The sequence below is a fragment of the Muntiacus reevesi genome, chromosome 13, assembly GCF_963930625.1.
Source record: "Muntiacus reevesi chromosome 13, mMunRee1.1, whole genome shotgun sequence".
Classification (NCBI taxonomy): domain Eukaryota; kingdom Metazoa; phylum Chordata; class Mammalia; order Artiodactyla; family Cervidae; genus Muntiacus; species Muntiacus reevesi.
The window spans coordinates 17,651,748-17,664,667 of NC_089261.1; the positions used below are offsets into that span (position 1 = coordinate 17,651,748).

At 46.0% G+C, this 12,920-nt stretch overlaps 1 protein-coding gene across 7 annotated transcripts in view; it reads right to left on the reverse strand.

The window, feature by feature from the left end:
* CIT (citron rho-interacting serine/threonine kinase) overlaps positions 1 to 12,920 on the reverse strand; it is a 172,441-nt gene that overhangs the window by 10,862 nt on the left and 148,659 nt on the right. For 4 of the 7 annotated variants that reach the window (XM_065904437.1, XM_065904434.1, XM_065904439.1 and 1 more), the window contains 12 exons: positions 12,210 to 12,372; positions 11,812 to 11,976; positions 6,490 to 6,627; positions 5,449 to 5,629; positions 4,721 to 4,812; positions 4,125 to 4,229; positions 3,736 to 3,905; positions 3,012 to 3,056; positions 2,488 to 2,568; positions 2,218 to 2,353; positions 587 to 726; positions 150 to 242 (listed from right to left, as the gene is read on the reverse strand). In XM_065904437.1, coding sequence (XP_065760509.1) covers positions 150 to 242; positions 587 to 726; positions 2,218 to 2,353; positions 2,488 to 2,568; positions 3,012 to 3,056; positions 3,736 to 3,905; positions 4,125 to 4,229; positions 4,721 to 4,812; positions 5,449 to 5,629; positions 6,490 to 6,627; positions 11,812 to 11,976; positions 12,210 to 12,372 — 1,509 coding nt within the window. The remainder of the gene's footprint in view (positions 1 to 149; positions 243 to 586; positions 727 to 2,217; positions 2,354 to 2,487; positions 2,569 to 3,011; positions 3,057 to 3,735; positions 3,906 to 4,124; positions 4,230 to 4,720; positions 4,813 to 5,448; positions 5,630 to 6,489; positions 6,628 to 11,811; positions 11,977 to 12,209; positions 12,373 to 12,920) is intronic. The other 3 variants (XM_065904436.1, XM_065904438.1, XM_065904435.1) reach the window with 3 other exon arrangements.

The window sequence follows — 12,920 nt, forward strand, 5'->3', positions numbered from 1 at the left end:
AGGGAGAAAACAGGGCCCCTCGAGCATCCTCGAGGGCGCAGGGCAGCCCCTCGTCCCCTCTCAGGAGGGCGCCCAGGGTGAAGGGACAGACAGAGGCACCTTCCCACCAGCTCGCCAGCAAAGCAGGCCCAGCGAGGCCCAGGACTCACTTTCCGAATGCAGTACTTGCTGAGGTTTTCATTGTAGCGGAGAATGACAACTTTGCTGGGCATGGCTGCACAGATGCAGAGCCCGCTCTCAATCTGAAAAACAGTTGGGGTGGACGGTGGGAAAAGAGGAGCATCACCAGTGAGTGTACCAGCTCCATGGCAAAGCTGGTTAGGAGCAGGGTCTCTCAAGCCGCCACCATGGACACAAGATCAGGTTGTCCCCCATGGGGAGGGGCCATGCTGGGCACCGCTGGGTGTTTAGGAACAACCCTGGCTCTGCTCATGTGATGCCAGTGGTACCACTACCAGCTGTGTTGGAAAGAAGCAACAGAAATTTAACCCAATTTAAGGACAGGGTTTTCAAGGTCAAATTATTAAGCAGGGAGCCACAACAACTCCCAGAAGAGTCATCAGCTGGGGCCCAGAGGACCACTTACCTTGCCAGCAGCAAACAAGTGGCAGCCCTTGACCGCTTCAAAGATGTTGGGCGAGATGTCTGGCTGGGCAGGGAGGTGAGACTGCGCGAGGGACTGCTTCACCTTCTTCACATCCACGAGACACAGGGCCCGCTCCTCTCCTGAGGGGACGGGACAGCAGAGCACAATGGCGGGTCTCATTCTAACCTTGAGGAAAAGCTACTCCAGGCCACACAGATGCATTAATTTTCACAAATCCCCATTAATGCAGTTTAGGTCCAAGTCTTAGATCTAAAAGGAAAACATCTAGCCTCTTGGTCAAGACTGTAGGAGGAAACAAATTCCGCAGACAAAAAATCGGAGAATGTGAACTGAACGTTCAAACATGTTCCCCACCAAAGTCAAGAACATTTGTGCTGGGAGACAGTGAGGGGGCTTTTATAATATAAAACAGTGGACATGGGAGTTCCGTGGCAGTCCAGGGGTTAGGACTCCGCACTACAACTGCAGAGACAAAGGTTCAATCTCTGGTCAGGGAACTAAGATCCCACATGCCATGTGACAAAAGAAAAGAAAAAAGAAATTACAGTTTTTACTGGGTGCTGTGACACAATTTTATATATATATACAGTTAGAGGAGGCAAGAGAGAGAGCTGAGTGAATGAAGTCCTGGACTGGATCACGAGCCGGGAGAAAAATAAGGGACATTTTTGGAGTCACAGGTAAAAGCCAACTATGAACAGACAGTACATTAGAAAACAGGAGAAGCAACAATCAAATTCCTGGAAATTAAAAAAATGTACTATGACACTTTTCTGTATGATGTTACAGTGGCAGATATATTGAATGTATAGGAGTGAACCCAAATGTGAACTGTGGATCTGGGGTGACAGACATGTCAGTGCAGGGCCGCTGCACGTCCCACTCGAGTGCCGATGATGGAGGCGGCCGCGCGTGTGTGACGGCAGAAGTATACAGGGGTTCTCTCCACCTTCTGCTATGAACCTAAAACTGCGCCCAGGGAAAATGTCAAGATGGAAGTGGGGAAAAAGAAAGGAAAGCAAGCGAGGAAACAAGCCAACCGAGGAAAAGCACCGAGGGGTCAAGGAAAGCTAGTTCCTGACCACATGGATCCAGCTGGCCAAGCCTGAGCTAAGATTTGACTGTGAATGTTTTGAACATGGAGCCAATGCATTATTGTTTTCCTTTAAAAAAAAAAAAAAATACTACCAATAAAGAGAAGAAAGCCTTTCTGCCCTGGGTATGTAAGAGAATGCCCTTGTTCTTAGTTGACTGGCTGAAGAATCTGGAGTCAGAGCTGCAACTGACTGTCATGTGGTTCAGAATAAGTGAGAAAGAGTGTGTGTGTGTGTGTGTGTGTGTGTGTGTGTGTAGGAAGAGAGAAATAAGTATGTGTCGAACTGTTGGTGAGTGCTGTATGCGAAGGAAGGGTCTGAGGCCAGGGAGAATGGGCAATGCACACAGCAGGGCAGGCAGGCTCTCAGCGCACAGGGGCTCGGGCCCCTTCAGAGACCCAGGGGGAAGAGCCACTCCTGCTCCAGCCTGCCCCCGAGTTTGACAAACATGACATGTGAGTTTCAAATCGTTTCCCTTACAAGTGAAGGCAAAGTGCCATGTCCTTGGCCTCCCACCTGCGATCATGAGGAGCTTCTCCAGGTCCTTGATGATGTAAATCTGGAAGACTGCTCCGATTCCTGGGACGTGGGTGAGGGAGTTCTTCAAGACATTCAGCGCGTACAGCCCTTCCTCGGTGCCCACCAGCACCACCTGCCAGGGCGCAAGTCCCCAGGAAGAGCGTGAGCGGGGCCATGTCCCCATTACCACCCCTTGACGTGGTCCTATAACGCATGCGCGGCTATAGCCAGATCCTGGCAGATGTTGCCCAAAAAAAGCATCGTCACCTGGTCACTGAAGGGCAGCGTGCAGTTCATGTCCAGACGGTCATCACCTTCCAGTTTCAGCAGGGAGTTTCCAAGCAATTTCTTTTCACATGTGAAAGAGAAAAGAGAGAGAAAAAGAGGCCACAGTGAGGCTGAACTGTCATGACTGGACTGTCCAGAAAGAGAAAGCAAGAACAGAGGAGAGTTTAATGCCAGGGAGAAGGGCAAGTTACTCCTGCAGACACTCAGAAGCACACACCTGCTCCTGACTTGCCCCCTACTTTGATCTGAGCTCAAAAGGCAGGACCTGAATGTTATTGGTGTCTCTGGATGGTGGTTAATTAGCGTCAGGGTCATAACTTGGTTTAGATGCAGAACAAGCACAGGAGACATAGAAAGATTCTGTCACACAAAACAAGCCAAAGCTGAAGGGTGTCACTGCAAAGAGTTAATAAGCCACGTGGACGCTCCTGCCCCTCCAGGCGGCGGCACAAGTGCAAAGCCCAGTGTCAGCGGCGAACCAACCCGCTCCTGAGTCTCTTTACCTGAGCCCATGCAGACAGAGGCTCGTAGGAGGTACAGTCACGGCCCTATTGTACACACATGGATGGGGCGTTCAGTTAAAGGCTCACGTGGGAGATGGGTCATCAACACAGGGTTTTCTCGTGAGAGGGAGGCTGGTGGCTAAGGACTTTCGACTGCTAACACTTAAAGTGTTTATTAGGAGCTAAGTGTTTAAAAAGAGCTGTTGGAGCTTTGGTGGTGGAAATGCCAGTGCGTGATGAGCACTGTTTGTATCCTGGAATGTTCCAGGAGGAGTGATGCCAATCAAGGCCCACCCACGTCTCTAACATCTTCAGGAGAAGTAGGATTTCAGACCTGCCTTCAGAAGAGCAGATCACGTAAAAGCAATTGAGCAGGTTATGAAAAAGCTTCCTGAGAGAGACATGGCTTTCGGCAGCCCTTTGTGCTGCTTGTAACACAAGCCTTTGAACCACATAAACACATCCGGGTAAAGAAGAACGAGCGTTTCCTGGCAGTTGTGCTGCCAGAACTGAGACCTAGTACGCCCTGAAGATTCAGCTAACGGTGCCGACTCCCTCATTCTAGAGGGTTCAGGTGGGGGTACCTGTGAGGCCAGAGCCTGCCTGGAAGTCTGGATCTCTAGGGGCACACAATCCCATCACCCTTCAGAGGGGGAGGCCAAGGGGACCCCCACCCAGTCAGCCCCCTCTACAAACACACGCTCTGGCCTGTGTGCATACTCACAGCATCGGCTTCCGCCTTTTCCCTAGACACTCTCCCACCTGCCACAACTGACTCTAAGGCGGTGACCCAGCGCTGCTTGTCGGGAAAGCTGGGAGCCAGCAAGTAGAGGGTCCTCCCGGGCCAGCAGGTAGTGTGGGGGTGAGACTCCATCTTCAGGACATAAGGGACATCTAGGAGATTGGGCAGAGAGCACAGGGTGGAGTTCGCCCACCCCCACCAGGAGGGAGGGCCAAGCCACCCGAGTCCCAGTTACTTAGCAGAAGCGGAGGCGGGGGCTGGGGGAGCCTCCATTGCAGGTTGATCCTGCACAGGCCCCCCTCCCACCCGTGCTGAAGGCTGCAGTCCAGCCCACCTCCTCAGGGGGTGGGGAAGGGCCCGCCGCCCCTCACCTGCTTTGGCTGTGTTTGCAAGTTCAGAAGCACCAACGGCGCCATGAATAGACACGTCCCCGTCGGGAAGGCACAGCTCAAATTCTTCCACCGGCCTCTGTCCAGCTTGGTGCAAAGAGGAAGGGCAGAAAGAAAAACAAAAGAACAGGAAGAAGAACAAGGGGAGACAAGAGGAAGAGAGAGAGACGGAGTATTCGTGGAAAGAGAGGCGCACGAGAACAGAGAAGGGAGAAGATGTGCGGAGAAGGCAGAGAGGGAAGATAAAAACAAAAGTAAAGTGTGTCAGATGAAGAGCACAGTCAAATTTCGGATGACGATGCAGATTTAGGGGTTAGTTGGCTGAGGCGGAAGTTCTCGGAAGGTGTATTAGCAGGTGGAATCTTCAGGGCAGCACCCTGCAGGGTCTTCAGAGGGGAGACCTATAGACGTGAGTATCGTACCAATAACCTTTAGCGGAGTCATTTGGGTTTTAATTTTCAAAAATGGAAAATTCGTAGAAGGCTTGCAACGCAGTCTGGAAAACAAGAGCCTTCACGCCAAGACTGGGAGACCTGGGCCAACCGCGTGCAACGAGATTCCCCAACTCATTAATTTACCTTCTCTGACTTCGTTGTCATAAATGAGGACTTTGGAGCCCTCCAGGACGATGTACTTCCTGTCCCAGCCTTGCTGTCCTCGCTTGTTATTCCTGGGAAGACAGACGTGGGAAAGAACTGTTTGAACTTGGAAGAATCGGATGGGAGGCAAGAGTGGGGAGGAGAGGAAATCCCAGTAAAGATGCTTCCCTGGAAAACAACAGGAATGACATGCCAGGGTGGGGAGGGAAAGCTTCCTTCTACCCTCTGGCTTGTGGGGCTGGCCCTGAATTCAACTGATGTAAGACACATGAGCAGGAGAGACGCGCACACATGTTTAATTTTGTGTGTATGTGGGAGTCTCCAACAAGCAAATAAAGCCCCCAAAGCAGATGGGCCCAAGTGCTTACATCCTAAGTCAAACGAAGAACAGTTAACTATGGAAAAGTAACACGGTCTGTGCGCTTAGGTTTCTCCCTGCCGGCCTTGCCCCTGATCTGAAGATAAGAATGCTTCTTTCCTCCTGATGCAGGAAGAACAGCTTTGACATGGGAGTTTTATATCCTACTTTCCAGGAGAAATCAGGGAGGTCAGAGCGTCCCTCTTGCACCCGCCGTTTTCTAAGTGGCTTTAGCTCAAAACAATCCTTTACCCCAAAAGTGGCCTTTTCCAGACTGGCACATCCTGCCGCCCTTCATCAGCCACAGCTTCCCCACCCACTGCCAGGCCAGACCTCCCTGCAGCAATACCTGGGCACCTTCATCCACCCTTCCAGGTGCAAGCTGCTGCTGGGTTCCTTGGACTGAAGACCCGGGGAGTTCATCTTGTCACGGCAGAAGGCCTCGGTGAAGTGTGTGGCATATTCGGCTGGCAGGCCACAGGTAGCTGGCAAGCACGTGGAGCACTTGGGATGGCACATGACCTGACATTCTAGGGAAAAGCAGTGAACAACCTGAAAACACACCTGACTAATGCTGGACCATCCCCTGACTCCGCCAGCCAACCCCCAACCCACACCCTGCCTGGCCCTGCCACCCAGGGCCTCCCTAAGCCTTCCCAGGAGCCAGGCCCCTACGGAGACAGCCAAGCTCTCTCAATCCAGTCTTCCTGGCTTCTCCCAGGCTGCCACAGACAGGTGTGCAAAGGAAACATCTGCATGTCCTTTGGACACATCTGCACATCTCTCTTGAAGCCAGGACACAGCTTAAAGGCAAGGAGAGACCAGCCTGAGGGAAAGAAGGCTGGAAGTTTACAAAGTCCAAGGCATTTTATATAGGAGATTGGAGACATGGGCTGAAAATATGTATAAATTCCCTCCTTGAACATGGGGAAAACTGTGTCCTCCCCCTAAGACTAAACATGTGAAAATGAATGCACTATATGATGGGCTTCCCTGATAGCTCAGTTGGTAAAGAATCCACCTGCAAAGCAGGAGACCTGGGTTCGATTCCTGGGTTGGGAAGATCCCCTGGAGAAGGGATAGGCTACCCACTCCAGTATTCTTGGGCTTCCCTTATGGTTCAGCTGGTAAAGAAATCACCTGCAATGCAGGAGACCTGGGTTCAATCCCTGGGTTGGGAAGATCCTCCTGGAGAAGGGCAAGGCTACCCACTCCAGTATTCTGGCCTAGAGAATTCCATGGACTGTATAGTCCATGGGGTTGCAAAGAGTCAGACATGACTGAGTGACTATATGATGAGGAATGTTTAAATAAAAAAAAACACTGTTGGACAGAACTTTAATGGAGATACACAGGTGGCCCACCACAAATGGACAGGGGCTACTCTTACCGAGACACTTGGATGCCTGGCGTCCGAAGTGCACGGTATCCAGACACACGGCACACTTCGTGGCTCGCATGTTCAGTCCCACGTTGAACCGGTGAGGGATGTTGTGGTGCATGCGCTCCTTAAGACGCCGGCTGAATTCTGGAGGGAAATTTTATTTTAAAAAATCAGAGTGCTAGAAGGAACATACCTCAACATAATAAAAGCTATATATGACAAACCCACAGCAAGCATCACCCTCAATGGTGAAAAATTGAAAGCATTTCCCCTGAAATCAGGAACAAGACAAGGGTGCCCACTCTCACCACTACTATTCAACATAGTGTTGGAAGTTTTGGCCACAGCAATCAGAGCAGAAAAAGAAGTAAAAGGAATCCAGATAGGAAAAGAAGTGAAACTCGCGCTGTTTGCAGATGACATGATCCTCTACATAGAAAACCCTAAAGACTCTACCAGAAAATTATTAGAGCTAATCAATGAATATAGTAAAGTTGCAGGATATAAAATTAACACACAGAAATCCCTTGCATTCCTATATACTAACAATGAAAAAACAGAAAGAGAAATTAAGGAAACAATACCATTCACCATTGCAACAAAAAGAATAAAATACTTAGGAGTACATCTACCTAAAGAAACAAAAGACCTATACATAGAAAACTATAAAACACTGATGAAAGAAATCAAAGAGGACACAAATAGATGGAGAAACATACCATGTTCATGGATTGGAAGAATCAATATTGTCAAAATGGCTATTCTACCCAAAGCAATCTATAGATTCAATGCAATCCCTATCAAGCTACCAACGGTATTTTTCACAGAACTAGAACAAATAATTTCACAATTTGTATGGAAATACAAAAAAACCTCAAATAGCCAAAGTAATCTTGAGAAAGAAGAATGGAACTGGAGGAATCAACCTGCCTGACTTCAGACTCTACTACAAAGCCACAGTCATCAAGACAGTATGGTACTGGCACAAAGACAGAAATATAGATCAATGGAACAGAATAGAAAGTCCAGAGATAAATCCACGAACCTATGGACACCTTATCTTTGACAAAGGAGGCAAGGACATACAATGGAAAAAAGACAACCTCTTTAACAAGTGGTGCTGGGAAAACTGGTCAACCACTTGTAAACGAATGAAACTAGAACACTTTCTAACACCATACACAAAAATAAACTCAAAATGAATTAAAGATCTAAATGTAAGACCAGAAACTATAAAACTCCTAGAGAAGAACTTAGGCAAAACACTCTCTGACATGAATCACAGCAGGATCCTCTATGACCCACCTCCCAGAATATTGGAAATAAAAGCAAAAATAAACAAATGGGACCTAATGAAACTTAAAAGCTTTTGCACAACAAAGGAAACTATAAGTAAGGTGAAAAGACAGCCCTCAGATTGGGAGAAAATAATAGCAAATGAAGCAACAGACAAAGGATTAATCTCAAAAATATACAAGCAACTCCTGAAGCTCAATTCCAAAGAATAAATGACCCAATCAAAAAATGGGCCAAAGAACTAAACAGACATTTCTCCAAAGAAGACATACAGATGGCTAACAAACACATGAAAAGATGCTCCACATCACTCATTATCAGAGAAATCCAAATCAAAACCTCAATGAGGTACCATTACACGCCAGTCAGGATGGCTGCTATCCCAAAGTCTACAAGCAATATATGCTGGAGAGGGTGTGGAGAAAAGGGAATCCTCTTACACTGTTGGTGGGAATGCAAACTAGTACAGCCACTATGGAAAACAGTGTGGAGATTTCTTAAAAAACTGGAAGTAGAACTGCCATATGATCCAGCAATACCACTTCTGGGCATACACACTGAGGAAACCAGATCTGAAAGAGACATGTGCACCCCAATGTTCATCGCAGCACTGTTTATAATAGCTAGGACATGGAAGCAACCTAGATGCCCATCAGCAGACGAATGGATAAGGAAGCTGTGGTACATATACACCATGGAATATTACTCAGCTGTTAAAAAGAATTCATTTGAATCAGTTCTAATGAGATGGATGAAACTGGAGCCCATTATACAGAGTGAAGTAAACCAGAAAGATAAAGATCATTACAGCATACTAATACATATATACGGAATTTAGAAAGATGGTAATGATAACCCTATACGCAAAACATAAAAAGAGACACAGATGTACAGAGCAGACTTTTGGACTCTGTGGGAGAAGGCGAGGGTGGGATGTTTCAAGAGAACAGCATGTATATTATCTATAGGGAAACAGATCACCAGCCCAGGTGGGATGCATGAGACAAGTGCTCGGGCCTGGTGCACTGGGAAGACCCAGAGGAATCGGATGGAGAGGGAGGTGGGAGGGGGGATCGGGATGGGGAACAAATGTAACTCCATGGCAGATTCATGTCAATGTATGACAAAACCCACTGCAATGTTGTGAAGTAATTAGCCTCCAACTAATAAAAATAAATGGAAAAAAAAAATCAGAGTGCTGCAAAATAATACCATCAAGAAAGTGAAAAGACACCTACAGGATGGGAGAAACATTTGCAAATCATCTCTCTGGCAAGGAGCCTGTAGATAGGATGTAGAAAGAACACTTATGATGCAATAATAAAAAGACAAACCAATTAAAAAGTGGGCAAAGAATGTGAACAAATGTCTCTCTGAAGAAGATAAGTAAATGGCCAAGATGCACAGGAAAAGATGCTTGACATCATTCTTCATTAGGAAAACCCAAATGAACACCACAGTGAGATGTTAGTTCATGGTCACTGGATTACCTAGACTCAAAAATATGGGAAATGGGTATTGATGAAGATGTGGAGAAATGAAGGTCCTCATACACTGCTGGTGGAAAAGCAAATGGTACAGCCACTGTGGAGTCCAGAATTACCAGATGACCCAGCAATTCTACTCCTAGGTCTATACCCAAGAGAACTAAAAACACATGTAGCCACAAAATTTGTGCACAGACATTCACGGCAGTTTTATTTATGATAGCCATAAATGGAAACAACCCAAATGACCATCAACAGATTAATACATAAACAAGATGTGATAATCACACCCCAGAATGTTATTCTGCCATAAAAAAAGGGAAGAACTGATAAATCCTACAAGATGGATGAATCGAGAAAACATTATGCTCCATGCAAGAAGCCAGACACAGAAAGTTATACAAGGTGCTTCCTTTACGGGAAATGTCCAGGACGGCATATCCATGGAGACAGAAAGCAGAGGTTCCGTGAAGGGGGAAATGGCAAGTAACTGCCAATGAGTTTAGGGGGGTTTTTTTTGGTGGTCGAGTGGAGGGACCAAAAATGTTTTAAAAATTCAAATGTGATGATTACACAACCTTGTGAACTTACTTTAAAAAAAAAAAAATCACTGAATTATACATTTCAAACATGGATTGTATGGTATGTGAATTATATCTCAATAAAGCTGTTAAAAAAAAAAAGAGAGCATCTTAGTGACAGACTGTGAAACTATTTTAACACTAACAGATGTGTCTAGATTTATATGAATCAAATTAAGATCGCCATTATGTGGTTATTAGGAATTAGGTTTTATTTAAAAACACATTCCCAGTAGGAGATGGTTAATATGATGGCATAGCCGCTTGTGAGCATAAAGAAACATATGCTTCTAAATCAGTTGTTTTTAAATATTTTAGTCGTGAAAGGTATGTTTTCCAGATGAGATCATGGAGAGCTTTCCAGAATCCAGTTTAAAAATCACCATTGTTGAACATATTTAAATAATTTTAAAGAACTCATTTTAGCTTCTTGCTTCAGATTATTTCACAGAGAATTTCTGTTCAAGACCAATAATGTGTTATAATATTTTCATAACCAAAGTGTGAGTAAACAAACACGGCAAATGAACTGAAGTAAGTTCTAGATGTACCAACCATGGTTTTGCATTAATTATTAATATAAAAACATGAAATTTGCAAGCTTGTAACTGATGAGAATTAAAGTATGTTTATACTATGGTTAAAAAAAAAATTACTATTCTGAAATACAGACTTTCTGACTATTAAATACATAGACTGACTGAAGAAGTCCCCCTTCATGCCCAGTTCTTCCATGAATAACATTCTTTTTAAAAAATCCAAGTTTTAAGTCTCAAAGAACTGATTCTTGCATTTAAATTCCAATCAGTTAAAACTAACAAGATTGATTTTTTTCTGTTTAGAAGGCTCCCTTCTCAATAGTGACCTAACTAGGTAAAGGCAACTTTAAATAGAAAAGCTCAGGATCCAAATTTCTGAATCCAAACTGAATTCTGCGAACAACATTGTCTTCTTCCTTTAACAGAAAAGTCATGAGGAATAAATAACATAAATGCACTCTGAACATGCCATGCACACAAAGGAGATATTTGGAGTGTTACAGACTATTCAGGGAGCCGCTCTGTGCAGCCTCATGCAAGAACACAGGGGCCAAGATGATTTTCCTCTGTGTTACCAGCACCACTTTGATGACTTTAAGAGTGAAACTCTTTGATTCAAGGTGTTATATAAACATGGGAAACAAGATGACATCATTACTAAAGAAGAAAGAAATGACAACAAAATTCCATCGAGACTGGCCCTGAAGTGGGTTGCTCTCCCTGTGACTTTCCAAACCAATTTCCTTGGATTTTTTTAAGTCCATCCCATCTCTAGGTAAACAGAGTACATTTGAAACCACAAAGAAAACTCCTCACACCACTGGTATAACTGGCACAACCAACCTTCAGAATACACACAACCTTTAACCCAGTGATTCATTTCTCAACAACATATCTAAAAGTCATAGCACCCATAGCTGTGCAGTGTTCACTGCAGGACGTGTATGGAAACAAGCAACTGGAAATAACCTAAGTGCTTGTCAACTGGGGTCTGGATTAACAGGTGAATTATAAACCCCCACCATGGAATACCACGCAGTCCTCTTAAAAAGATGGGGTCAATCCATATGGGTTAATATGAAACCTGCTAAGATGACGCTTTAATTAAAGAAGAAAGATGTTCTGCAGTGTAGAGTACTGTGGGCTGATATTTATGAAAGCAAAGAGGATTATTATTTTCTCATATCCCTTAAATATGATTATATGACACGTAAATAATACGGACATGCAATTAGTTCATGAGCTATGCCTGGCAGAATACAATGGTTGACTCTGGGTAAGGGAACTGGGGTGGGGAGAAGGCTCACTGCTTATTCTTTAGCCCTCCACATTATGACTTGTCATTTTCACCCTAGGTCTGCATTTCTCAGTTCATTTTTTTTTTAAAAAAGTCAATGCAGGTCCAGTGGCCCCTTGAGAACGTACCCTCTGGAGTGGAAGACTCCTTCCTGCGGCTGGATGGCGGGGCGAGCAGGCTCAGGGCGCTGGGCTGGTGCTCGGGTGACCGCACAATGGCGGACATGGCGATCTGCTGCCTGGCGGTAGCCGGCGTAGATGGGTGTGGGTGGTCCGCAGCTTTCCGGTGGGCAGCTGGGGAGAGACCAGTCCAGCGCCTTTAGGTTAGTGGGGTCCCCGAGAGGCCCCAACCAAGTGGACTGCCCAGGGGCTGGCTCTCAAAGGCCTGAGACCACAAGGACACTCGGGGTGCCATATGGGCCACGCCGAGGGTGCTGTCACCACCAGGCTGAGCTAGTCTCCGCTCATCTCCTTGATAACGCGCCCTCAGGCTGGCGCACTGCCCTCACTGTCCAGAGCGCCCGTACCTTCCTCCCGGGCGGAGCGGAGCTCGATGCGCGTCTTCTGCAGGGCTTCCTCGAGCTCCGCGCAGCGAGCTTTCTCCTTCTCCAGAGCCACCTTCAGCTCATTGTACTGCAGAGGAACCTGTGTGGGCAAAGCAGGGTCCTCTTTCCGTCGACTAAATAAACCCTAGCAATGGAAACAGAGATATCTCCTAACTCCTAGAAAGTGGCACTGGGAACTAACTAAAGGAACTCTGCCTCGGGAAGAGCAGACCATGAGAGCCGGGCGCATACTCACTGCAAGCGGGTTTAGTAAAAATGGCATGTGAAGGGGTGGGGGACTGAGCCACAGCCCCTCCCAGCTGGCTGGAAAAAAATGGGGCTGCGGAAGTTTTCACCGAGAGGGTTAAAGATGCTTGAATTGCCACCACCTCTTCCTTTAGCAATCCCAAGGAGAGCCATTTCCTGAGACTTTACCCTCAAAAAAAATGGAAGTGGAGGATGGAATCAGGAGAGATGGTTCACAAATCTTGCCTTGAATTTGTCTCAAGATGCTTAGTTATATGACACAGAGATGAGTGGTTGCTTTTTTTTTAAAAAAAAAAAAAGGATACTAAAATGATGTCAACACAAGGGGCTTATGCCAAGAAAAAAAATGCAAATGGAATATGTATTGTGTATGGGGGGAAAAAGTAAAACATAGGATAATGAGACTGAAAACAAAATTAACAACCG